This window comes from Rutilus rutilus (assembly GCF_951802725.1).
Source record: "Rutilus rutilus genome assembly, chromosome: 1".
Taxonomy (NCBI): Eukaryota; Metazoa; Chordata; class Actinopteri; order Cypriniformes; family Leuciscidae; genus Rutilus; species Rutilus rutilus.
In genome coordinates, this window is record NC_140209.1 from 22707198 (window position 1) to 22734707 (window position 27510).

Here is a 27510-nt window from a genome sequence, read left to right on the forward strand (position 1 = left end):
GATTGACTGTATAACTAGATTTGACAAGATATCTAAGGTATATTTTATAGACTGCCGAAAGCCACAGAACAGACAAGCAAATGGATCGCTGCAAGAAACAACTTGATCCAGGCAGAGAAAGGTGGATTTGCAGTTATCATTTTGTGTCAATATGACTGAATTTTGGGGTAAAATTATGCCCTAAATATTGTCTTGTTATATATTGTATTGTCAACTCATCAAGGAAAGAAATATTTACCATCGTATATTCTGCATAATTGGACGTTTAAAAAAAAAAAAAAAAAAAAAAAAAAAAACCTATACAAGTTTTAGGGCTGGAGGATATGATGATATATATAACTTTGATATAGGCTAAGTGATCACCCGGATTTAGACCTAGCCAGAGTGGACCTAGCTATATCAAGTACACCTGGCTGCAGCCTTCAGATCGGGGCGGGGTTACATGTCTCGCCCCGCCCCACATCTACTCTGATTGGCTCATTCGTTTTTTAATAGGCATTCATGATAGAAAATGTGTTCGTTGTTAGTGTAGGTCAGAGCAGTGCATGGATGAATAGTGAATGTCATCAATCCAGTTTCAAAACTGTGAAAGAGAGGTGTCTAGTGCCACACAAATAAGATAAATGTTAAATAGTTTGAGCTCAGTCAAGACTAGAGCACACTTAATCTGAGCGTCACTACGGGAAGCAGAAAGTGTCCGACTTCACGTCTCCATTTTCAGCTCCTCCCAGCCGGCAAGCAGCAACTCTCGCCGATTGGTTACATCCAGCCGCAGCCGATGTCTAAAAAACAGCTATAAAATGAACGAGCCGGCTGCTCTCATGATGGTACTTTGATGGCATACTTGGCGTCGGCTCTCTCTCAAGTCGGACAAAATTTCTAACCGGCACGCACTGCTTCAAGTCAGCCGCCCATCGGTCCGCGCAGTCCTCGGTCTTCGAAGCTTTATAATCGCAGTAAATGGAGGATGAGATTTTGAAGCCCAAAAAAGTGCATCCATCCATCATAAAAGCAATCCATTCGGCTCCAGGGGGTTAATTCTGAAGTGAGGTCATGCGTTTGTTTATGAAAAATATACATATTTAAAACTTTATCGACTAAAAACTAAACTAGCTTCCAACACACAGCCTATGCAGGTTGACATTCCTCCCATTCTGAAACGGAAAACCCTGAGTTTCCCTCATTTCAGGGTTAAAATATTCAGAGTTTTCACTTAACGTCCTTTCTGAAACGGGCCAATGGGCTGTGGATCTGTAGCTCCCAGCATGCTTTGCGAAGGACTTCATTAGTAGAGTAAGTTAAAGGTGCAATGTGTGATATTTCTGAGGATCTATTGACAGAAATGCAATATAAGATCCATAACTATGTTTTCAGTGGTGTATAAAGACCTTACTTAATGAACCGTTATGTTTTTATTACCTTAGAATGAGTCATTTATATGTACATAACCGCGGCCACCCCTTCTATGAAGGTCGCCATATCGTGACGTCATGTTTCTACCGTAGCCGACAGCGAACAAACAGCGCTACAGAGCGCGTTTCGTCACTAACTTGAATGAGAAGCAGCAGAAAAAGACGCGGCTTCCTACGTCGGCCACCGTAGCCTCTCATTCGAGTTTGAAATTTCAAGGAAAGGCCGCGAATTATTGACCGATTGCAATTCGCAAATCTCACCACTAGATGCCGCTAAAAATCACACACTGCACCTTTAAGGGATTTAAGGGATAGTTCACCGATTAGCATTAAGCTTTGTATCAGTAGAAACCCAGTAGTATACTTTAGAATGACCGTGCTTCCCTCCCTCATGTCCCCCTGAGACAAGAGATTTCTGTATTGTGTGTCTGGAAAAAAACCTCAGATGACGCAAAAAGTGTCATTTAGCGTCATCTGAGGCTTTTTTGGCCAGAGGCTAGAGACTACAGCCAGTAGGAGGAGCTCGTTCCGCATGTTTTCAACCCGCCCGGGGGATAGGGGGATCTCGCGATAAAACGGCGTCTTTTCAGTTTCGAGTCAAAGTTGTATACTTCCGATACTGCCCTCTGTAACCGGTAGGCATGGCTTGGGAGGCGATTTTTTTTTTTCCCAGGATGGTAGGGGAAGACTCATGAATATTCATTAGGGAAGTCATCCCTGATTGGTCTGATGACCTACCCCTAACCCCACCCCTAAACCTACCCGCCACTGGGGGTCTGATGACCTACCCCTAACCCCGCCCCTAAACCTACCCGTCACTGGGGTTAAGACCAATCAGGGATGACTTCCCTAATGAATATTCATGAGTCTTCCCCTACCATCCTGGGGAAAAAAATATTGCGCTTGGGAGTGGCCTCATAGGGCAGCGAAGCAAGTGCATTCTGGGAGTTGTTGTCTTTCATCCACATGAGCCAAAAATACATTTTCTGGCTTTTCTCAGTCTAGAAGGCTCCAACTTCTAAAATAATGTCACATTTTTACTACATAAATGACCCAATTTAAATACACATTAATCTTTCCAGCAGTGAAATATCCCTTTAAGTGTTATTTTATGTGTTTTTCAGTAAAGGGAAATGTGTTGGTATGTTAATGTTTAATGTTCAGTTGGACATTTAGAGGAGTTTCTGTCATTAAATGTTGTGGTTACCATTGTGCTGAAGAATGAGGGTAATGAATTATTTTTTGAGTGCATTTACATTAAGGTGGAAAAGGACTTCATCATATAAAACAAAAAAAAAAGATAATCTCAAAATTAAGTAATGTTACCAAGCTTGAGAAGTCAGGTTATATCTACTGACAGTTATGCTTCAATAAAATCTTGTTTTTCAGGTTGGTTGAAATCGGTGAAAATCAGTAATCTTAAATCATTCATTTCAACAAAACCAGTTTTTCAGATGTTTTATCTATTTTTGATCAAGTAAACGCTTTAAACACACGTAAATGAGAATCCTATATTAATCACAAACATTTTAATGGTAGTGCGTTTATCAGAACATAACATAATATATTTATACAGGTTTATTTCAGTTAGTGATGTGTACAATAAAGGACAACAACTAACAAAGTCACAGTTTTAAAACATTGCAAAGTACAAAGTAATGGCACAGCTAAATGAAATAAAGTCTGCTTTATTTCTATAGCGCTTTATACAAGGCCTAGCCTACCTATTTCATGCAAAGCAGCTTTACTGATTCATTGATTCAAACTGAATAAAATGCTGCTGTAAAACAGAAAAAAGAAAATAAACTTTTAACTTAAAAAAGACAATAGTGTCATTATTCAGATCAGTGCAGTTCAATAGAGTTCATCGAGTTTAATTTAGCTATAAAGCATGCAGCTCTAGAGAAAAAAAAGTTGAAGCTCATGCATGTGTAAGTGAAGTTTGATTTACAGATTCTGCATAGTGTGTAAAATACCAACCTTTTATGCTGTCTTCAGTGTCCTCTAATAAAAACTAATAGTTCAAAATGGAGAATCTGTCAAACAGGAAGGCTTTTGGAGTCAGTACTGACCAAGTACTGTATCTGAATAAATCAAAATTAATGTCATAAAATCACGATTGCATGGTCCGAAGCTGGCTACTTGACAAATTAAATGACAAACATGACACTCGTTAATAAAATAATTGTATAAATACAATGTATTATTATGTAATATAATTTTATCTCATAATAAATTAGGAAAATAAAGTGGGTTGAACCCAAAAAGCTCTAAACAAATTTTAGAATTGTTAAGACGGCAGAGAAGAAGAAAAAAATCAGCATAGATCTGATGGTTTTTGATCGATTAGCCTATAGATGTTGAACTCTGAATTTATTTATTTTTTCTGCATACATAGGCTAGTCTACGGCTGGAGACAGTGATCTTTATTCACAAACAGTGCAAAAAGTGGATGTTACTCAGCTGAATAATATCGCTCTGAAAGTGTTTCCATGCAGGGATGTCTGTATGTGTTGTGTTTTAAAGATGCTATAAGTAATACGATTATAAAATTAATTTCAGCTGGGAGATTAATCAACGAAGAAATTAGGCCTATCTAAACAAATCCCGATTATTAAGAGCGTTTAAATAGGCCAATCGCCAGGCTAGACTGAGATTGATTCGAGCAGTAAATAATGGCAGATCGTTGCAGAAGTTCTGCAGGGTTTCTGAAAGCAATTCTTATTTGACTTCATGGCAGTAAAGGAGATTTGTATTTGGGCAGGGCTCTTTTTGGGTCTTTTTCTTTTTGCTGTTGCTGGAAAGACAGGACCGTAAGTAGCCTATTGAGTTAATTGATAGTCTAAATTGGTTTTCGACTTTTTATTTAGAAACTAGAGAGCAGTATTAGAACATGAGGCGGTCTTCATAAACATTCAAACGATTTCAACCGTTCTCGCGCAAAGAGACGCTTAAAGAAACTCAATTCAGTACGCGCGCTGTTTACTGTGGAAGGCCAAAAGGTTCAAAAACACGTTCATTTTAATATGTGATGTAACTAGATGGACCGGGGCTCCGACGCAGTTTTCAAAGTACTATCGCATACTGTACTGATGCTTGCATCGAAATACCCAGGGTTCCAGACTGCGACCATTTTTTGAGAATGTGCGAGTTAAAATTGTATGTGGTCGCATTTGTGTGAGTGCATGGTCATGTACTAATCAGTTAAATTCACGCATGCGCAACAGAACGCCGTTGTATCAGCAGCTGCTGCAGTCCGTAACTTATGTTCAAAATCACTATGGTACGCCTATAATAAGTGTTTATATTCTGACTATTTTATCCTGGGGTCGGCTCAGCTGCAGAGTTGCCCAGTGCCTGCGTGACTCGCCATAGACATTAACGGAAAGAAGTAGCTCCGGCTGCAATGGTCTTCCGCAAGACACTTGCAGTTTATTTATTAACGAACGTACAGGAATTCAGGAATTACAAGCCAACGAGCCAGCATACAGCCTCAGACACAACTGATGACAAGAGCACAGGTGCGGACAGGGAGGCAGGAACCAAGTGAGCAAAGGAATATGACAAATACATATTGTTTATGTTTGATTATACAAAAATTAGGGCTGTCAAAATTAACATGTTAACGCATGCGATTCATTTTTTTTTTTTCAGTTAAACGTGTAAATATTTAACGCAATAATGCAGCATCAGATTTTTTTTTTCTTTCATCCATTGGCTGCTCTGTAGTATTTTTATCACGCTATCATTCATTCAAGTGCTAATAAACAATTCAAGCGCGATAAAACGCAAAAATAAGAACTTAAATCTGTACTGGCGGCGCGCTGTCTGTAAATCTCCTCTGTCACACACACACACACACACACACACACCTCATGCGCACAGAATGCCGCTTCAGACAGCGCGCAGCCGCATTGAGTTCTTTCACGCTTGAACGGACAAAAACACAAAAAAGTATGCCAAAATTATCACTTTGTCGAGTATCCTTGTAAGCACAGTATTAAATTAGTTAAAGTGTTGAATGAACGCAAAGAGTTGTGACAACATCGGATGCTTGTCAGATCCGCATTGTATGCATCAGATCTTAAAGCGACAGCAGCCTAATAAACCCGCTTCTGTGATACATTAATGTAAAAAAATCAAATCAAAGAAAAAAGTCCGAAAATTACAGTGAAGACTGAGAGGTGTTTGATAACTTTATTCAATTTATGTATATTTCCTACCTAATAGATCAAATATTTAAAATATACTTTGTTGTTTCTACATTAATTTGCAGATTAAATGTGTAATTACAATATAAAAATATATTAAGAACTTTAATGTTAAGTGTGATTAATCGTGAATAGGCTAGTTAATTGTTTTAATCAATTGACAGTACTAAATAAAATACAATCAAACATTAAAAAACATACGTTTTTTTTTTTTTTATATATATAGTTATTTTTACTGGTTTTCATTTAAAAAATTTAAACATTTTGCCAACATGTGGTCATGTGTCACTTTCAGTATTTTTACATCCGTGCAAAACTAGGGTACGCAGATTAGAACAACTATTCATCAGCGTGCATTGATTAATTCCATGTTGTAAAAAAAAAAACAATTTGGTGCGACCAAATCATGTGCTGGTGCGACCAACTGAGAAAGTTGGTAGCACCAGTGCAACCAGTGGAAAAGTTAGTCTGGAGCCCTGATACCACGTGATTAATGACATTTGAAGCTTCGAAAGTCATGTAAGGTCGAAACAGCTGGCTTGAGAATTTGTGTTTTGTGACCCCACATGATGTGTAAAAGAGAAATGATTATCAAGAAGGCATTATTTAAATGACTTAACACAGCTACCTCCATACAACATGAATTGTAAAAAAAAAAAGCACACATTATTGGTACAAATTATCAGATTAGATAGACCTGTATTGATTCCACTATCACAAACTTCCGAAGCTTTGTTTGGTCATGTGCTTTTTCTGCTCTGCAGTGATTTGTTAGATATGGTGGAGAAAGTGTGACCACCAGATGTCGCTAATGTGCATTGTGTTAAAAGCTTTGGGTAATGAACTGTTTCAAACGCTTCAGAAAGCCTTGGTTTCCCATTACTATTAACAACACGTAAAATACGTGTATTTAATGCGTTTGCGTGTGAAAAATCAGCACGCGTAAATGCGCATTTAACTCGTTTAATTCGCGTGAGATGCATAAAAGATCAACACTTGTCAGGTTTGAATGGGTCAGTGGTTGCTTAAGACTTGGGTCAAATAATTTCTGTGAGTCTAGGGGGGTGTACCGTTCATAGACTACACTACCACCATTTAAAGGCCCACTGAAGTGCCTTGAAACGCGCAGCTTTGTATGATGTGTTGACGTAATTTCCACTGAAACAGGAAGCTGATGAGACATTTAATGGCTCCTCTCCCTTTTCAAATAGCCAATAGAGTATAGTTTACATTACAGACAGGGAGTCATACTTGACAGCACCATGGAAACTAATTTGTGCGCTGATACGTTGGATTCAATAGTAACGTCAGAGGTGTGAATAAATTGTAGCCATTTCATTCTGAAAACGGAATACAACTCGAGCATTTGAGCAACCGAACACACATCTCCAACCCAAATTGCTCCGTGACGTGACAACGGTATGACCGGTATGATGTTCAACCGGATGAACCAGTTCACCAAATCGAACTGAATCGTTCAAAACAGAGTGTTGTTCAAAACTGATCCTGTTTTCTAAAGTTACTCGCTTTCGGACGTGTCTGACAGTCACTCCGACTCGAAATAAACAATTTCCTGGAGTATATGTTACTCCAGTAACTCCAACAGTTAACTGATGAAACTGATGAGCACGAGCAGCTGACACTGAGCATCCATTTCCTACCGAACGTACAGTCAGGTACAGCCACAATCGCTTTGGCAAGGTGGTATTTATATCATAGGGGGCGGGACGCTTCAGATTCTAGAGAGCATTTGTTTGGACAGAAGATGTAATGAGAAGCTGAAGTCTGCGGTGGCGTCATAATAATAATACGTGATCCATTTTAGCAGAAATGAGTTTGAATCCATATCTCCTAAATGCAAATGTTGTCATTGTTTTGGAACACACCAGCTTATTTAGGCTAAGATTTTTTTTTATTTTTGTTCTATTGTATTTGTGCAATTGCTTGTACTTTGTTCATAAGCATCTTTTATGTAACATTATTTATTGAAATACAATTATATATTTAGTGGGGCCAGTGAAATTTTGGCAGGGCAAGTAACCAGTCCTACGTTTATAATGTCTCTTTTTGTTATAAAATAAAGTTAAAACGGAAAATTAAATAATGACCCACCTTGCATTTCAGCAGGAGCTGGGCCTACTTTTGCAGTGTGTGTTCTTTTATTCTTAGTCTTGACAACGTCGCCCACTCTCTCTGTGAATGTACACCTACACAAGTACATGTTCTGACCCGACCATGTTTCTACAGGTTATTCATGGTGACATTCCCTGCAGTGATTGAGTCAGGCACTGACGCCAAATTGTGTGCAATTCTTCTGAAACCCAACGATAGTCTCACAATGACCATTTCTCTGTTCGATGACAAAAACAGGACAACTCTACTTGTGCAGCAGCGATCTGCTTCTGCAGAGATTTACCGCTGCTTTAGTTTCCAGGTCTGTTATCATTCTACACATGAACATTTTGTCTAGTTTGATGTACATTAACATGTTTCTCTACAGGCTCCTCAAGTAGATGGAGTTTCAGTGCAGAAGATAAAGGTGGAAGTTCAAGGAAGGTGTTTCAGAATGACCGAAGAGAGGAAAGTCATGTTCAGATCTTACCTACCTTTGACCTTCATCCAATCGGACAAACCCATCTACAATCCAGGGCAAACGGGTGAGCTACAAATGACACTTGGATGACTATTAGGAGTCTGGAAAGTCTGTTGCGTTACAAGTTCATTTTCAAGTGTCTAGTGTAATGGATTTGAGCATTTGACTTTTATATATATATAAATATTATTATTTTTTTGCAGTGAATTTCAGAGTTGTTACTATGGATGCCAAGTTTGTGCCTCTTGATCAAATGGTGAGGCCTGATCTCTTTTGACATTGAGCAATCTTGCTGCAAACAAATTGAAAAATAGTGCAGGTCATGTATAAATGCACAAAGTTCAGTCCATCATAATTGTGCATATTTCCCTCTAAAATGGTTATTTGTGTATTTATAAGGGCTGTTGATTCAACGCGTTAATTAATCAGTCATGGGGGGAGGAAAATAACGCGTTAAAATTAACGCATCCGCCACAGACCTGCGTAGTTCATCTTACATTTTATACAGTTGATTGGTGACGAACATGAAGCAGGGCAGCAAACTTTAGAGGGATTCTTGAAGGTTGAGTTAAGATATCTGGGCAAAAATGTCCCTTTATGAGTTTCTCTTATATAATATGATAGTTAAGCAATTTCACAAGGTTTGTTTTTGTCCCGAATTGCATGCACAAGTTTAAAGGTGATGCTGATTTTACATTTGAACACTTCAGTAAAACAAAAGCTAATAATGTTATACACTATATTGCCAAAAGTATTGGGGCACCCCTCCAAATCATTGAATTCAGGTGTTCCAATCACTTCCATGGCCACAGTTGTATAAAATCAAGCACCTAGGCATGAAGACTGCTTCTACAAGCATTTGTGAAAGAATGGGTCGCTCTAAGGAGCTCAGTGAATTCAAGCGTGGTACCGTGAAACTGTGGTATTATAACAAAGTGGAAGCAATTGGGAACAACAGCAACTCAGCCACAAAGTGGTAGGGCACGTAAAATCCCAGAGCGGGTTCAGCACATGCTGAGGCTCACAGTGCGCAGAAGTCGCCAACTTTCTGCAGCGTCAATAGCTACATACCTCCAAACTTTGTGTGCCCTTAGAATTAGCTCAAGTACAGTGTAGAGAGTTTCATGGAATGGGTTTCCATGGCCGAGCAGCTGCATCCAAGCCTTACATCACCAAGTACAATGCAAAGTGTGGGACGCAGTGGTGCAAAGTGTGCCGCCACTGGACTCTAGAGCAGTGGAGACGTGTTCTCTGGAGTGACGAATCGCGCTCCTCTATGTGACAATCCGATGGATGAGTCTGGGTTTGGCGGTTGCCAGGAGAACTGTACTTGCCTGACTGCATTGTGCCAAGTGTAAAGCTTGGTGGAGGGGGGATTATGTTTTTCAGGGGTTGGGCTTGGCCCCTTAGTTCCAATGAAAGGAACTCTTAATGCTTCAGCATACCAAGACATCTTGGACAATTTCATGCTCCCAACTTTGTGGGAACAGTTTGGGGATGTTCCTGTACCAACACGACTGCGCAACAGTGCACAAAGCAAGGTCCATAAAGACATGGATGAGCGAGTTTGGTGTGGAGTAAATTGACTGGCCTGCACAGAGTCCTGACCTCAACCCGACAGAACACCTTTGGGATGAATTGGAGCAGAGACTGCGAGCCAGGCCTTCTCGTCCAACATCAATGCCTGACCTCACAAATGCGCTTCAAAGAAGAAAGGTAAAACAATCTTTTCTGGGAACGATTTCCACAAGGTTTATTGGATTAAGCTGTTATAGCAGCAAAGGGTGGGCCAACTCCATATTAAACTATGGATTAAGAATGGGATACCATTAAAGTACATGTGCATGTAAAGGCCGACGTACCAAAACCTTTGGCAATTTAGTGTATTTTAGACACTATTGTCTGTTTTTGTTACCTATAAAAGTCATAGCTTCTCCGAGCAACACAGCAGCGTTTCTGAAGGAATTCACACTATCGCGAATCGGGGGAACCTATTCAATGACCCATTCATAGAGAGAGGCAATTACTTGATTCCTTAATGAATTAGCCATTTGAATTAATTGAATGAGTGACTTGCTCATTTAGACATTTACTGCCACCTACTGGCAGTTTTAGTTTCTTAATTAGTATAATTTAATTTAAAAAGTCATATTTCTAAAATGATAAACATATTAAAAGTATAGTTTACCAAAACATTTTTTTTTTTTTTGAAAACTACTTTTTGCTATGTCATTTGATGCTTTTAACACAGTGACTTGTAAAACAATCTTTTGGGGATACTTTCAAGTCTGCTTGTTTGAGTCACTGTCTAATATTCCTGTCTTTGTGTTTTGCAGTACAGTCTTGTGGTGGTGGAGGTGAGTATTTGCTCCAGTGCAAGTCTTGTGTAATTCTGCTTTATTTCTGGGTGTTCTCTTTGAATTAAACTAGGTTTGCTATTTATTTTTTATTTTTTTCTGACCCATTGTTTTAATAGGACAATAATAATAACCGAATTGGTCAGTGGACAAACGTTTCCTCAACGGGGTGGATATTGCAGCTTTCTCACGAGTTAAACCCAGAGGCTCAGATAGGGATGTACACACTAAAGGCTTTTATTGGTGACCGAACAATCTCTCAGGTTTTTGAGGTGAAAAAATATGGTAAGTCATAATGTTTGAGTGCAAAAGTACGACTGTAGATCTGAGGCCCTAATTTAAAGCTGTTTTTTATTTAGTTTTACCAAAGTTTGACATGACCTTAAACACACCACAGATGTACAGCGTTGGATATGAGGGACTGAAAGTTGAAGTTTGTGGCAAGTGTGTGAAGCTTTTATTTTATTGATTGCTGCATTTCTTGTCTTGTGGTTGGTCACATGATCTCCTTCCTTACAACATTTCCCAGATACACACATGGCCAACCTGTGCCTGGCCAAGCCTTGGTGGAAGTGTGCCGTGAGCCGTTTCCATATGTTGTGGTTCCTGAGGTGACTCGTCTGTGCCTGAATCAAATCGTGCAGGTCTGTGACCGATATACAGTGCCGTTTTTTTTCTTCAGCGTGTGGTTGACTTAAACATGACCATCTTTGTTCTGCTACCAGATGAATGACACCGGCTGTGCATCCCTTACCGTCGATACATCAGAGTTTTTCAACACTAGATTTGAGAATAATCTGCAAGACATATTTCTTGTTAACGTGAACGTCACAGAGGAGGGAACAGGTGAGCTATTGGCTGATCTCAACCAATGGCACACGCTTGGAGGAAGTTGATGTTTATTTGGTGTGCTCATGTTTGTAGTTTTTATTTTTATTTTATTTTATTTTTCAGACTTGCTAATGTCAAAATCTGCAACGTTGTCCATTACGTTTGAAGTCGGCGAAGTCACGTTTGTGGAACTCCCAGGTTTCTTTGAGCCCGGATCAACGATTAACGGAACGGCAAGTAAAAGTTCATCATTTGTTACAGAAGCCTTCGCTTTGGTAGTGTTTCCTAAACTTTCTTTCCCAACAGATATCTGTGACTCATTTCAATGGGACCCCAATAGTGAGCAAAGTGGTTTATCTCCTGGATAGTTCCAGCTGGCCCAACAAACTGCTGCAGAATCTGACCACAAACCAGAACGGATTGGCCACATTCTCCCTCAACACTGCTAATCTTCCTAAAGCTGGGCTTAGTCTAGTGGTAACGACTTAAGTTTTCATTTAAAAATAACGATAACAAAATCGTCACCGTAAACCAATTCCATTCGTTGTTCCCCAGGCAAGTGTGACTCTAGAAGTAGTCTATGGTTACAAATCGCCATACTTCACTGCAGATACAAGGGTTGTTCAGGTTCTCCAACCTGCTACTCCCTACAGCCCAATGTTTAGTGAACTGACTATAGTGAAGCTCAAGCAGCCACTCAAATGTGGTGCTGCGTTTCCAGTGACGGTCAAGTATTCTTTTGTTGGAGAAACTGGTGACTACAACACTGATATCATCTATATGGTGAGTGGACAGTGCTTTTGTAGTCATCTTTGCTGTTTTGATTTCTGTGCTGGTCTGTTTGTCTGCCATCTTTTATGTACCATTTCCATCTTGTCAGGTCATGTCCAAAGGAGTGATCGTCCTCCATGGATTTCAAAGGGTTAAAGTGAGAGCTTTTGATACGGTCACAAGCGGTACGGTTTCGTTCAGACTGTTTGTCTGTGTCGATTTGGCTCCAGCAGTGCAGATTCTGGCCTTCTGCATTCTGCCCAGTGAGAATGTAGTTGCTGCTAGTGCGTCATTTGACACAGAAATGTGTTTCCAAAACCAGGTATGATGTGCACTAGAATCTTTTGGCTTCAAGTTGTGAATGGTGACGTGTCCTACAGCGTGTGGGTCCTTGTTCCAGGTGTCTCTACAGTTCTCTCCTGCTACGGTCGTTCCTGCTGAGGGAAATGTTCTGACTGTCTCTGCTGAAGCAGGATCTCTGTGTGGCATCAGTGCTGTAGATCAGAGCATCCGGATCATGGAGCCAGGAAGACGTTTGAGTGCTAAAACGGTATCCATGTGCAGTTGATTTAAATTTGTTGTTGGTCTTGATTGACAGTAAGTTTTGGCTTTAGAATATGAATAATGCTAATGGATCAATTGGACAAACTTAACATCTATAAACTGTGACCACAACATACCAAACATTAATGCATTAATGCATTAGTGCTGAAATGGTATCCATGTGCCACTGATCAGATTTTCTGTTTGAACTTTGGTGCTCTTCGCATGTCAGTCAAAAATGAATTTGACCATAGATCTGAATTAAATTTAAACTTAAACTGTTGTACATCTTGAATGCTTTAGAGCACACTCTTTTCAAAGATGATACTTAAAAAAGTGAACTTAAATAGTTACAGAATTTTGTTTATTGTTATTAAAATTGTATGTTTATCAAAATTAAATGTATATTTTCAAAAACATGTTTTATTATAAAACTGCAAGAAAATAAAAGCCATAAATCTAATCCAGTTGTGTTCCAAATTTGAGCTTTATCTCAAAATTAGCTTTCAGTAAGTTCCAAAGGTTTTCACTAGATGAAATTTGTCTCCCATTCATTTTCAATGCAGTCATTTGACCTCAAGGAGCACAACTGTGAATTTAACCTTTCCCAATAATTTTTTTTATTTTTTTCACATAGAAAGTACCAAGTTTACCAAGTTTCATACCATTCCGATGAAGTAATAAATTTGACAAAAACAGAACGTAAAAATTCAGTCAAAAAATGATTGAAGAGCACCAGAGGGTTACGATGTGGATTTGAATCCATGGCAGGACTACCATTTGGTCTTGTTTATGTGGACTTTAAGTTTTATCCTAAGACCCTTTGGCCTTTAACTTTTAGTTTGTAAGTTATCTATATTAGCACTAACAGTGGTAATCCAGAAGGTGGAGGTCTTCAAACAGCTACTCCAGGCATTTTTGATATGTCTTATCCCCCCCCCCCCCCATATAAATGTTCTCAGGTATTCAACTTGCTCCTGGTAGGATCATTATCAGATCATTATCCATATGAAGTTGAGGATGAACAGGAGTGTCTGAACGTTCGGTCCCGTCGAGCTGTTCCTACAGACCATGCCTACAAAATCTTCAAGGTAAAAAATAATTTGTAATCATGTCAGTCAAGCGTGTTTGTCTGTGATCATGTAAACTCGTTAACCTGTTTTCCTTTATCGGAGTAAGGTTACAAACCGTTAAGCATCAGAGGTGGGAGAAAGTCACACGTGTTCAAGTCACGACTTGCTTGGTTTGTCTGCACTGCAACTTTAGTCAGTGGCTCACCTCAAGCAATCAAATCCTGCTAAGGATCAAGTTACATTACCAAACAGAAAAAAAGTAGAGTTTAAATAGTCCTAATAGGACTGACTTCCAGCCACAGCTTTCGATGAAATCAACTGAAGAGACATTACATCTCTCTTAAAGGTCCCATATTTTCAAAACTGAAATTTCCTGGCTTTTTCCATAACCGAGGCTATGAAACTACCATATAAGTTTAAAAACAGTCGATCCACAGACAAATGCACACAGCCTGCAAAAGGTAGCTGTGCCTCTTCACAAGCCGTTGTGACTTCCATATAAATGTGATGTCAGATCTACTCCACCGCCTTCAGTCACCACCCCCACCAATGATGGGTCACTCAGAAAACAACAGGCCAATCAGAAGAGAGGCTCGTGAATATTAAGTAGACAGGCAAAAACCGACCTGTTTTTGGCAGAGCTCCTGAGAAAGGAGCTGTAAAATGTATAGTGAGATGTTTTTTGGTACTTGTACAGCAAATATATATTCTTAAGGACATCAAAACCTAAAATAAAACTTCAGAAATATGTACAATATGGGACCTTAAGTCACATTTATTTATGTAGCACTTTTTACAATACAGATTCTTTCAAAGCAGCTTTACAGAGATGACAGGAAAATGCAAAAAAGTTAGTCTATATTATTGAATATTAAATTAAATGTTACATTTAATTACAAACCAAACAGACTTTATTTCTGTAATTTGTCTACAGGTCTTTTTGAAAATTAACAGGTTTAAATGTTGAGGTTTTATTGAAAATGTTTATGGTGCCCATTATGGTGATCAGTGTTTCAGTTAGTTGGACAGTTTGACTCTTGGCAAGTCTCAAGTCCTTAAATTTCGACTCGATTCATGTGACTCGAGTCCCCCACCTCTGTTAAGCATAAACCGATTGACATGTAAAGGCATTAACCTGCGTTCTGTCTCCTAATTGAAGTGCACGTCTTATATGTGAAAGGACTAATTGATTAGAGGTAAAATTGAAAAGAGGTAATTGATTGATTTCACTTTTCTAACTTTAGTTAGTGTAATGTTGCTGTTTGAGCATAAACAATATCTGCAAAGTTACGATGTTCAAAGCAAAGGGAGATGTTTTATTTGAAAGAAATTGTTCAAGCTAGCCGGGACTACACAAGCTTCCTCAGTGACCTCGCTAAACCTAAAATTTACATAAAGCCCGCAACACTATTTATAGATTATCAAGACCGAATATGCTAATCAATGACTAGAAGTCAACTACACAAGCTACATAAATTCATCAACTAACTCAATTTCGAATGTGACTTATTTTGACCTGTTGCTCTGACAGAGTGTGGGGTTGAAGATTGCAACAAATCTACCTGTCCGAGAACCTCAGTGCCTGAGGTACAGAGACCTGAACTACTATCGCAACTTCCGTGACGGTATGTCTGTTAGGTTCTTGATCTAGACCTTGGATATGACTTGGTAAAACAAGAAAAAGGAGTACTTACCATGACATGGTTTGTAAAGGATTGCTCCATGAAGTTTAGCATGACTCTTTATTTTAAGTTTTGTGTGTGTGTATACAGGCACAACTAATGCCTAGGTTTTTTTTTTTTTTTTTTTTTTTGAGACCTGGTTCATTTCGGAAAAAATCATCACAGAAAATGTTTATTTTGCCTTTTTCGTATATAGACGTTAACGTTGTCAAAGGTCCCCGTTCACACGGATCCGTGAAAACAACTAAAAACTGTATTCTGCATGCCAGGCCAGTAGTTGGCGATGTCACCTTATAAAGAAACGCTAGTGATGCGCAGATCGCAGTTATATCTATGGACACTATATATAATCCTCAGGCCAAGTAATAAAAATAACGTTCCAATGAATTTCAGGTGGCTTGCCGGTGGATGAGAGAATTCATTAATGTGGTGATTTTAATAAAGACTCGTAACTCTCATTTCATGGTAAAACGCACCCGTTTACAACAACGTATAGACCTATCTCTAAAGGGAAAATGAAGCAAAACCTGCCCAGAGCACCTCCTAGTGGTTATGTAAAACAAAGGAAAACCCCTACAAGACATACCGCTTGACTTAACAGCTTTAACTAAAAATATACGCAAGCTGAAATTATTCTGATAAGTGTATTCAAACATAATGATGGAAATATTAAAGTGTTGAGAGCTGGGTTTTTTTTTTTTTTTTCATCAGGCACTAATTTGCAGACTCATTAAACAATGCAGTTGAGCATGTTTAGGCAGCAATGGAGGCAAAAATGATCCAAGCGTTTTACTGTAACCAGGACGAATCAATGTATGTAATGTATAACAGCTGTGAAGTGCTGTATGTATATGACAATAAACTAATACAGCCTTTGCTCAGGCTGAACTTATTTACCTTCTCGTGTGTTCGGAAAGAAACGGAAACTGTGGCAATTAAGTTTAAAGCGAGTAAAGCCTGTTTAGACTATTAATGAAATGTAATTTTGCCAAATAATTTTTACTTTGAAAGCAGCCCACTGCAGTTAAAGAAAATCTGTTTACTCTACACTGCACTTAAATCTTAGTAATTGTAGTGTGACAATCAGGTGCGGATATCTTAATTGGGGAAAATCATTGGTTCAGGTTGGTGGTGGATGGATTTATTTTTAATCGCATATTCGGGTGATGTTAGAGCTGATCCGAACATCTCTACGCGCTTCTATTTTTAGTTGAAAACTGAGTCGTTTAAACGGACCCTTAAAGTGCATCCAAAATGCAATGCACTGATTATGGCTACAATGGGTTACTTTGAGCTTTCAGTTATTAAGTGAAATCCAAAATGAACTCTTCATCCTGGCCAAATAAAACCTTGTATGTGTACTTTAGGAAAACCCCCATTTACTGTACTTATGGTGCATTTGTAGCCCATGTTCTCCCTTTAACTGGGCCGCTATTATCCCATCATAGTATATTACTCTTAAGTGTGAATCTTTGATCGCAAAGACTGTTTTCCTTGCAGTGTGCACAAACCTGATTTATATAAAATTGATAAATGGGGAAAAAAACTAAAATGGCTTTTGTAATCCTAGCTTGTCTTCGTTTCAGTGATTTATTTTGGTCCGCATGCAGCCGTTCCAAAACCTGAAATGGCTCCTGCTCCAGTAGCAGAAAGTGCTGGAGGTGACGCTTCCTCTATTGACCTGACCGTCAGGACTTACTTTCCAGAAACCTGGATCTGGCAGCTTGCTCAAGTGGGGTTAGTGAAGCATCTTGTTCCTTCTAAAGCTACTTAACCATGGTTTTTACTTATCCTGTTCCTCTTATTTTTCTCTTGTGCTGTCTTTCAGAGACACTGGATCCACACAAGTTCCTCTCACTGTTCCTGACACCATCACCACATGGGAGACTGAGGCGTTCTGCCTGTCCTCAAAAGGTTTCGGTCTGGCTCCTCCTGCTCTGCTGACGGTCTTCCAGCCCTTCTTCCTGGAGCTCTCCCTGCCGTACTCCATCGTCCGTGGGGAGTCTTTTGATCTGAAGGGCACAGTTTTCAACTATCAATCCAAGTGCATCATGGTCTGTCATGGTTTATTTTTATTTATATAGTAGATATGAATAGAGAAGGTCCTGTGTCTTTGCTCCATGTGCACTCTTTTGTTGGCAGGTTAAAGTAACTCCAGCTCCATCCATGGACTTCACTCTTAAACCATATCCTGATCCATATTCGTCCTGTCTTTGTGCCAATGAGAGAAAGACCTTCAAATGGGTTCTCTCAGCTTCGGTTCTTGGTTAGTCTTTCTCTCTGTCGTGGCCTTATGTTGAGAGAGTCAGACTGGTAACCCAACGGTTGCAGGTTCTATTCTCAATACCAGCAGGAAACAAATGAGGTGCCCTTGAGCAAGGCAACTAAACCCCAAGCCACAGCAAAATGGCTGCCCTCTGCTCTGGATGTGTCCTTGTTTTGCATTTTGTATTCACTACTCCTTATGTGTGTGCACTAACTTTGGTTAAATGCAAAGGACAAATTCAATCTGACATGTGAAGGGCAAATATGGTAACCCTTACTCACTTTTTTTTTTTTTTGTGTGTGTGTATGAGGTGTTGCTCACTTATTGTCTGTCATGGCAGGAACTGTCAATGTGACTGTCCGTGCTTCAGCTGAACCATCCCGGACTCTATGTGGCACTGAGGTCGTAACCATCCCGACAAGAGGACGCATTGATGTAGTCACTCGAAGTCTACTTGTCCTGGTGAGTGTTACCAGCCTTCTGGAGTTTGGTCATGGAGCTCATGCTGACTTACTGATGTGGTGTTTTATTGCGTCTTATAGCCTGAAGGAGTTGAAAGGACAAACACCCAGAGTTGGTTACTGTGTCCAAAGGGTTTGTTTGCACTCAATGATTCCCAAACATGTATTGCCAAATATTAGCCTAGCGCTCAATACTGTTCCGCTCTTTTCGGTCTGCAGGAAAAAACCTTTCTGAAGACGTGACTCTGACATTTCCAAAAAATGTGGTTCAGGGATCAGCCAGATGCTCAGTTTCAGTCCTTGGTAAAGCATTTCATTGAGTAGAAACTGACATGTAATATTTAGCAGAATAACTGTTTCTGATGTGGATTTCATTCTTGACACCTTGTAGGGGACATAATGGGTCGTGCGCTGAAGAATCTGGATAGGTTATTACAGATGCCGTATGGCTGTGGAGAACAGAATATGATTGTTCTTGCTCCCAATATTTACATCCTGCAGTACCTGGAAGTCACGGGGCAACTCACCGCAGCCATCAAAGAGACCGCCACAGGCTACCTTCAGAAAGGTATGGATGGTGTTGGGGGGCAACTCATTACTAGTAGCTTGAGTTACCTAATCGGATTACTTTTTCCAAGTAACGGTTACTTTTCAATATTTTGTTGTACATAGAAAACGTAGTAGTTACTTTTTCAAATAAGTAATGCTAGTTACTTTTCACATTTATTGACTGACAGCTCTCCTGTCCCCATGTTGAGAGAAATAAAGTGAGGAGGTGTTGTGTGCGCTGTGTAAACATGATTATTTTAGTTCTAGACTAAATGTGAACATGCATTTTACTCACTTGCACGAAAACAATCAGTAATTGAATAAAAACAGTAACATGCAATCTCAGAATTTTAGGCAAAACTTTTCTAACTAACTAGATTCAATTACACAAATACACTTTGTATTTAATCTCACTTTATCAACCAAAGTCTTTGCTGCTGACCTTCAATGATCTAATTCAACCATACTAAGCAAAGATTACTTTATTAGACTTAGAAATAAGAGTGAACTTCCTTCTCCTGTATTCTTTTGTTCTTTAATCCAGAATTGCAGAAGCTGTAAGGTTTGTTTGAACGGCGCCCTGTATTGTACACGTGTAAATATGCATTTCCTTCAACCTGAGGCTTATTCACTTTACTTTGGTGTGAAAGGGTCTTAACATTTTCCAAAAATAGATTTAGAAAAATTGGGGAAAAAAGAAACCAGCAAGCCCAGCCAGTAAGGCAAAAGTAATGTAGTGCATTACTTTTCATAAAAAGTGTGTGTATATATATATATATATATATATATATATATATATATGTATGTATGTGTATATATATATATATATATATATATATATATATATATATATATATATATATATATATATATATATATATATATATATATATATATATATATATAAATATATATATAATTTTTTTTTTATGTATGTTGTAATGCAATATTGTAGTCCATTACTTTAAGTTACTTTTTAAAAAAGTAACTTTCCCCAACACTGGGTATGGATGAATAGATCCATTTTGAGTGTTGGAGCCTAAATGAATCTTAAGGACTTTCAGTCCTGTGCTTCACATTGAAGCTGTCAAGACTCCCTAATAACCCCCCCGACATGCGTTTCTTTCACTTGAACAGGATCCCAAGGACAGCTAAACTACAGACACAGTGACGGATCATACAGCACATTTGGTTATGATACATCCAATACATGGTGAGTTTTACGCTGTCGTTCTAGTCTTGTGTAACCTTTGTGTCCCCAGCAGTTTAAGTTGTGGTTTTTAACATTATCCACGGCCAGGTTGACCGCCTTTGTCATGAGGACTTTTGGTCTAGCGACGCACTTTGTCTTCATTGATCCGAATGTCCTTCAGAGTGCAAAGGACTGGCTAATAAGCCAGCAGGGTTCAGACGGCTGTTTCATGCAACAGGGCACTTTGTACCACAACGACATGAAGGTATAAGTTTTATCAAATTCACTGTAACCCATGTGGTAACCCAGTGTTTTTAATCCATTTGATGGGTGTTTTTTTTAGGGTGGAGTTGGTGATAACGTGACCATGACTGCCTACATTGTTGCATCGCTGCTTGAACTAGGTGTCCCCACCACGGTAAAACCAATCCAGTAGTTCTGTGAGCTCCTTGCAGATGACCTTCCTGTTCTGGCTGTCTAATATGCTTTGTTTTTTTTAGGATCCTGTCATTACCAACGGTCTATCATGCTTGAGGCCTGTCGTTGGGAACCTTGGAAACACTTATACCATGGCTCTGCTGACCTACACCTTCAGCCTGGCTGGAGAGACCACCACTCGATCACAGCTTTTAACTGCCTTGGACAACCTTGCTATTTCTGAGGGTAAGATTTACCAGCCTCTTGATGTTGACTATCAGGGTCTTTGGCATCAACTTTCTCCCCCTCCATCTCATCCTAAGGCTCTAAGGTCCATTGGTCTCAGACGACATCTGGTGACACTCTGGCGGTGGAGATCAGCTCTTATGTGCTGCTAGCGGTTCTCTCTGTTCAGCCTCTCACAACCGCTGATCTGGGCTATGCTAACCGCGTTGTCAACTGGCTCGTGACCCAGCAGAATCCCTATGGAGGCTTCTCCTCCACCCAGGTGCCTCTGACTACCAAACATGATTGTAATCATTTATGAGTAGTCTTTAATCTGGTGCTTGTTTTTAGGACACTGTGGTGGCTCTTCATGCCCTGTCTGTGTATTCTGCTCAAGTGTTCAGCTTGAACGGCACCAGCACTGTTACTGTACAGTCCTCAGTAGTAGGAGGAGACTCTTATAGCTTCAAAGTGAATCAGGACAACAGGCTACTGTATCAGGAGAAGCCACTGAAGAACATTCCTGGCAAATATAGTGTTAAAGCGTCAGGATCCACTTGTGTGTCTGTGCAGGTCTGTATCTTCACTCCCTCAGCTTCTGTTGTGCACATCCAAATCTTACTGTGCCTAGTTTGTTTTGCGCTCATACTGTAGGTTGCGTGTTTCTACAACATCCCAACACCCGTTAAAGCTGCCAAAACGCTGAGAGTTGAAGCGCAGGTGACTGGAGACTGCCAACCGCTTGGAGCCAATCTCATGTTGAACTTCACAGTGAAGTAAGAACACCTTTGGCTTAGCTTCCTTTTGTAAGAGTCTTAAACATGAACTGGTTTCAGGACACAGTGTTCTTAATCCTGTTGACTAAACCTCTTTATTCCCCCATCAACTCATTCAGATACAATTGTGTAAAAGCAAGCACTAACATGGTTCTAGTGGACATTAAGCTCCTGTCAGGCTTCACCGCAGATACGTCACTGGTTTGTATTTAAGATGATTTAGAAAGTCCCAAGATACTTGAAGCTCCTTCAATTGTAAATGATGTGGTCTTCCTCTCAGCTTGGTTCTTCACCCCAATCATTTGCCCCGCTAGTGGAGCGGGTTGATGCTGAAGATGATCATGTTCTAGTGTATCTGAAAGAGGTGAGACTGTGTACACTGGGTATATTCACTAGCTGCCATTTTCTCATGTGCTGCTGTTCATCCTTTCTGTCTTGCAGGTTCCCAAAGGCGTCCCCATGAGTTATACTCTGCAGCTGAAACAGGTTCTTAAAGTGGAAAATCTCAAGCCAGCGGTCATACGTGTTTATGACTACTATCAGACACGTACGCTTTCATTCTAATCATGCTTTGCCCTGAATTCACTGTTAAACATGATTCAGCTCGTTTTCTCTTCCTATTTCAGGTGATTCGTTTGAAACCACCTACACATCCCCCTGTCCATGATTTGATTCAGAACTGGCTGTAGGAGACATGACTTAAATAAAACTGTTTTTATACAATCAGTCCTATTGTTGCCTCTTGGTCCTTATCTGTGTATTATTATTATTATTATTATTATTATTTATTTTTTTGAAAGTTGCAGTGTTCATGAGTTTCTATTTGTTCTGACTTCAAATCCTTAATATGGCTCACTCAGGCAGTTGCGGTTCTTTAATGTGTTTTTTTTTTTTTTTTTTTTTTTTTATTGAAGCATTTACAATTGAGGTGTTTTGCTTGCTGGTGACCCTTCATTAATTAACTGGCAAATATAAAAAAAACTTTACTTTTCCAACCATGGTAATAAGCTGTGTAAATTTAGGGCTTTTCACACTGCACTTAACCCTGGGTTATCGTCATTCGCTTGATGAACCAGCTTTTAACCCTGGGTAAATAAGCATTTTACTTTTTTGTAATTTTAAAAAGGGGGTTAGCACTGCTTTTTACCTGGGGTTATGAAACCCTGCTCTGGAGTAGGATTGGTTCTGCTTTTGCAGTGTTATTAATTCCACATTGCAGTGGCAAACTTGTACAGTGTGAAATTATGCGGTGTTAGAATGTTACAACTAGATGCTTAGCAACTGACTACTCATGAGTCTTCAATTCACACACTTTAGGCAGTCAAGGAAACATTGCTTGGTGTATGCCTATATAAATAGTTGTTTCTGCATATGATAGGAAAAACGTCAAACGGCGATGGAAAACAGGACAATTGGAGTGAAGAGACTGTCATTCTTACCTTCAAAAAGTTCACTCAAACTTGACATTACAGTCAGCAATGTGTAATGCTATAGCCTTTATGTAAACAGATCACGTGCTATGTTTGTCCAACATTGACACTGCAAAAAAGGACTTTAGCCCGGTATTTGTGTGCAGTGTGAAATGGCAGTTTATGAATAACCAGAAATGAAATGCCCCTTTCCCCTGATTGGTCAACATCAAACAGTGCTGTCATCAGTTGTTCCTCAGTTATGTGCAACAGATTAGTCATAAGGCCCACTGCTACAGTTTACAGATTATTAAACGTACAATATGTAAGTTTTTCGCCCGCTAGGGGTCGCTAACCTCTTACAATAACAAAGGCGTAGTTTGATGACGCAACATTTGGTAAGAATTATGGATCTTGTCGTCAACGTCAAGCCGACCGAACTAATAATGTTTATGGATGAGTAAATACATCGATGTTTTTATCATGACTGTGATATGAAGCAGGTCGGGATTGCTAAGAGACAGCTATCAGCTCCACACGCGACGCGAGTCCCGCGGATATAAAAGGAATATGGACATTTCATTCTACCGAACTACACGCAAGTGCAGAATTACAGAACTCACAGGTCAGTTTATTAGACAAATTAAACTTGTGAGGTAACGCAGCGCTGTTTCACTTGGTCTAACATTACACTAGCACACTAAACTGCATTTGAATGTGTTGAAATTTGTTATTCTATGTGTTAGTTTGTCTGTATGAGACTAGCAGCTAGATGAAAGTGAAAGTGACACGTGATGGCCAAGTATGGTAACCCATACTTGGAATTTGACCTCTGCATTTAACCCATCCAAGTTAATGCACACACATTAGGAGCAGAGTAGTGAGTAGTTAACACACACACACTGCAAACGTGGATACACACCCAGAGCAGCGGGCAGCCTTTGTGTGGCGCCCGGGGAGCGATTAGGGGTTAGGTGCCTTGCTCAAGGGCACCTCAGTCATTTCCCACCGGTTCTGGAATCGAACCAGCAACCTTGGGTTACCAGTCCAACTCCCTAACCACTAGGCCATGACTGCCCCTAGATCAACATTAGAATAACATACAGATCATATTCTAACATTTTATCATTGTTGAACTATATAACATTGATTCGTTTTATGTAAATGTGCTCACCTGTTTAATAAAGTACATGTAGGAGCGGTCGAAGTCTCAGACGTGGAGCTCTCGGCATCTCGAAAACACCGCGCTGATATTGATTCTCGTTTTAGTTCTTTTTTATCCAGAGTCCGCTTGCCATGGTCCATAATGTTTGAATGAAACAACAACAGCGTGCAGATAGACATTACGAACTACACAGTTGTCCACGTCTGTCGCCTTGGTTACTATCAGAGGGCTCTGGTTGCTATGGCAGTACGAGCGGAAACCAGGGAGAACGCAGATATGACGCCATTGACGGCGACAAAACGGAAATAAAGAAACGGTCCGTGTCTTCGAATTAAATTACAAATTTCTCCTGGTTTGAAAGTTGTTGGAAACAGTCAGGATAATGTAAGTACACAACAAAAAAAAACATAGATATAGTGATTTTTGCTATTTTTATCCCTTTAGAACCTGAAGCTAAAATAGGTGTTTTTCACATAATTTGATTTTTTTACTGTAAAATTCTAAAACAATGTGCTATCTTCATGTGCAAGGTGTCATCTTTTTCAGAAAAAGATAAGCTTTCAACAAATTACAGTTATTGACCATTATTGTGTGTGGTGAGATTGTAAATAGAATTTAAATAGACAAAAAAAAAAAAAACGAGAATAAATTTACTGATTTTTATTTAGAAAAAAACAGAAAAAATCATGAACGAAAGAAACTAACACTTTAAAGTTGAAAAATGAACTATAATACATATATACAAGTCTTTTTGTGACATTGAGATGCACAGTTTTCATTTAGGACACTTTTTTTCATTCACGCACACATAAAAATGCACGCATTCATAGGCACGCGCAAATACACATGCACTCACTACATGCTTAGATGCGTGAAAGAGTAACGGCCATCCGCCTCCCAAATTTCATTAAAAATCATCCCAATCCCCTCTTCTGCTGTCTAACACATCTTTCGCCATGTATTTGTTCGTTTCTTTTATTATTTTATGCAATCCAAAACACTCTAACCTGCCGCGCGTCGTTTCTCTCTGTTCAAATCCTTCCATCCCGCGCTGATGTCATTTGCAGACGGGCATTAGACATTACCGTAATAAGCCGTATATTGGTGAAAAGCGCATGATGTCTACTTCCAGGAACTATTTGAATTATATTGATAGTGCAAACGGTTGAAGAGTTACAGTGAAATGAAAACAGCTTGGTTGGCTGTGTCGTCGACGACACGTCCGGTTTTAAAGGGTTAAAGCAAAAAAATTACATATTGTACCTTTAACGCATTTATTACAACTACATGTCACCTCTTTAAAGTAACACTATGTAACTTTTTAACCTTCATAATATATTTCCAAGACCCTTGTGATGGTACATCGACTTACAATAGGTTGAATGACACGTCTACACTGTTAGACCTTACCGGTTTTTTTTACAGTAAAATACTGGCAACACTGTTGCCAGTAAAATACTGTTAATTGTACAGTTCTTTACTGTAATCTAGTTTGTTTCTGTAAAAAATGCACTAAATTATAGTTAACTAATTACACTTGCAGAAACCGACTGCCTTAAATTGACCAACTGTCATTTAAATGTATTAACTAAAATGTATAATGCATTAATAATGTGAGTAAAGTATTACTGTGAACTTCTTTCATTTGAGACCACTAAAAAACTATTGAACATAAAAAGATTTTCACTGGATCAGCAACTACACAGTCACCGTCTGTTAAATAAAGCAACATGCAGCAAATCATCAATGTTTGTAGATCTTCTCCTGGACTGAAGCACAGGCTCTACTCTTCAGCACAATGGTGACCCAAAAAACAAGATTTTACAGTAAACTACTGGCAACAGTGTTGCCAGTATAAACCTGTTTTATAACTTACAGTTTATTACTGTTAAAATATATTTTGTGGGTGTGTCTTTTTTATCTTACACAGTTAACCCTTTCAACCCCACAGGGAAATCCACACTATGAGTAAAAAGTAAAGATACAGTGAGATAATTAAGGGAATATGTAAGTGATTGTAAGCAGAATCACTGAAGAAAAGAGAAACACAAGAACAGAAAATAGAGAAACACAATAACTACGACTGACTTCCAGCCATTACACATTATTACACTTATTATTAACCAGTATGACTTTGTTTCTGTCATACATCTACAGAAGATGTTATTGAGATGTTTAATTGAAAATGTTTGATTTGAAGTTACCGTTATAGAGATCAGTGCTTGCTTTAGTTGGGTTGCTGATGCTAAAACATTAGTGTTTCTTTTGCTGCTTGAGCTGTGTTTTTGCAAGTCACACTTGTGCACACAGTTTATGAATGATTGCGGATGACAAAATCATCATATTGCCTGTTCATTCACTAAGGATTTCATTCTCACTTCTTCAGAGTTTAATCCTCAATCAAAAGTGTTACATTACCACCACTGTGAAAACGCAGCAATAAGATACAATGACTCTTTTTTTTTAACACATGATGCATAACCAGAGAAACAGAGCTACACTGTGTTTTAGAAACACCGAGATATCACAATTTAGCACATGAATCTCAACAATGGTGGCAATATTTCTTTATTATTATTATTATTATTCATGCAGCAGTGCATGCTGGGGGTTTTATATTATCCTGAAACCCAGCATGCATTGCGACATGAAACTTTTCACCATTGTTGAGATTCATACGCTGATTGTTGATATCTGTGTGTGTCTGAGTCAAGCAAGAGTAAAATAAAATTGATTACAATATTCTTTAGAAGACCTGATTACAGATATATTGATTTCATTTAGTAGATTCACAGATATATGCTAAATATGAGATAACTATAATTTCAATGACTATATACAGGAAAAAACTGAAAATCAGGCATGTCCAGTATGATTGTGACATCATCATTCATCACAAAAAAAATAAAAACACCTGATCATCTTCCTCTTGACTTTTTCTTGCCATTACAAATGTGTTTTATAAACTCACTGTTACAGCAGTCAGAGGGAGAGAAGGAAGTTAAGAAGTCCAGGGACAAGAGACCAACTAAAGCAAATACTGATCTCCATCATGGTGACAACAAATTATATTAATAACTAAATCTCTGTTAATTCTCAACAAGAACTTTTGTACATGTATGAAAGAAATAATCGTAAACTGGTTTGTAAACTGGTTTCACAATCAGTGTCGCTGGAAGTCAGTTGTAGTTTTTGTGTTTCTCTTTTTTCTGTTCTTGTTTCTCTGTCCTTCAGTGATTCTGCTTATCAGGTGTTCATCAGTGTCTCAATTCACTCACTTCTTTTCATTCACTCTGTCAAGTGGACTATATTAGTGAACTAATGTAGGGAATAGTGAATGAGGGTATAGGGTGTGATTGTGAAAACAGCCTCTGATTGTCGACTTTGAGCACTGTTAATTCACAGTATATTCCTGTAGGCTAGTTTTATTTTCTACGGTATATTACTGTTTTAATGGAAAATGGTATAATATTGTCAGAATTTTACAGCAAGGGTTAACAGTGTACCATAGCCTGACGCGATCTGTATTGCTTTTACTGGCACTATGTAACTTCGGGGTTCGGGTAGTAACCAGAGC

General features: G+C 39.0%; 1 protein-coding gene across 1 annotated transcript; it reads left to right on the forward strand.

The window, feature by feature from the left end:
* Nucleotides 1-4065: 4065 nt before the first annotated feature.
* On the forward strand, nt 4066-22086 carry LOC311276746 (pregnancy zone protein-like). The gene is made up of 34 exons (XM_084386618.1): nt 4066-4225; nt 7871-8057; nt 8124-8280; nt 8420-8472; nt 10553-10573; nt 10693-10858; nt 10933-11017; nt 11103-11217; nt 11299-11419; nt 11528-11637; nt 11711-11881; nt 11960-12187; nt 12285-12497; nt 12576-12725; nt 13681-13809; nt 15323-15416; nt 17060-17210; nt 17302-17527; nt 17616-17739; nt 18080-18201; nt 18282-18333; nt 18420-18503; nt 18592-18768; nt 19887-19962; nt 20050-20206; nt 20285-20359; nt 20442-20604; nt 20682-20866; nt 20935-21156; nt 21238-21359; nt 21479-21560; nt 21640-21723; nt 21801-21906; nt 21986-22086. The coding sequence occupies exons 1-34, from the start codon at nt 4146-4148 to the stop codon at nt 22024-22026; spliced, it is 4329 nt and encodes a 1442-aa protein (XP_084242744.1). The 5' UTR covers nt 4066-4145; the 3' UTR covers nt 22027-22086.
* The last annotated feature ends 5424 nt before the right edge of the window (nt 22087-27510 follow it).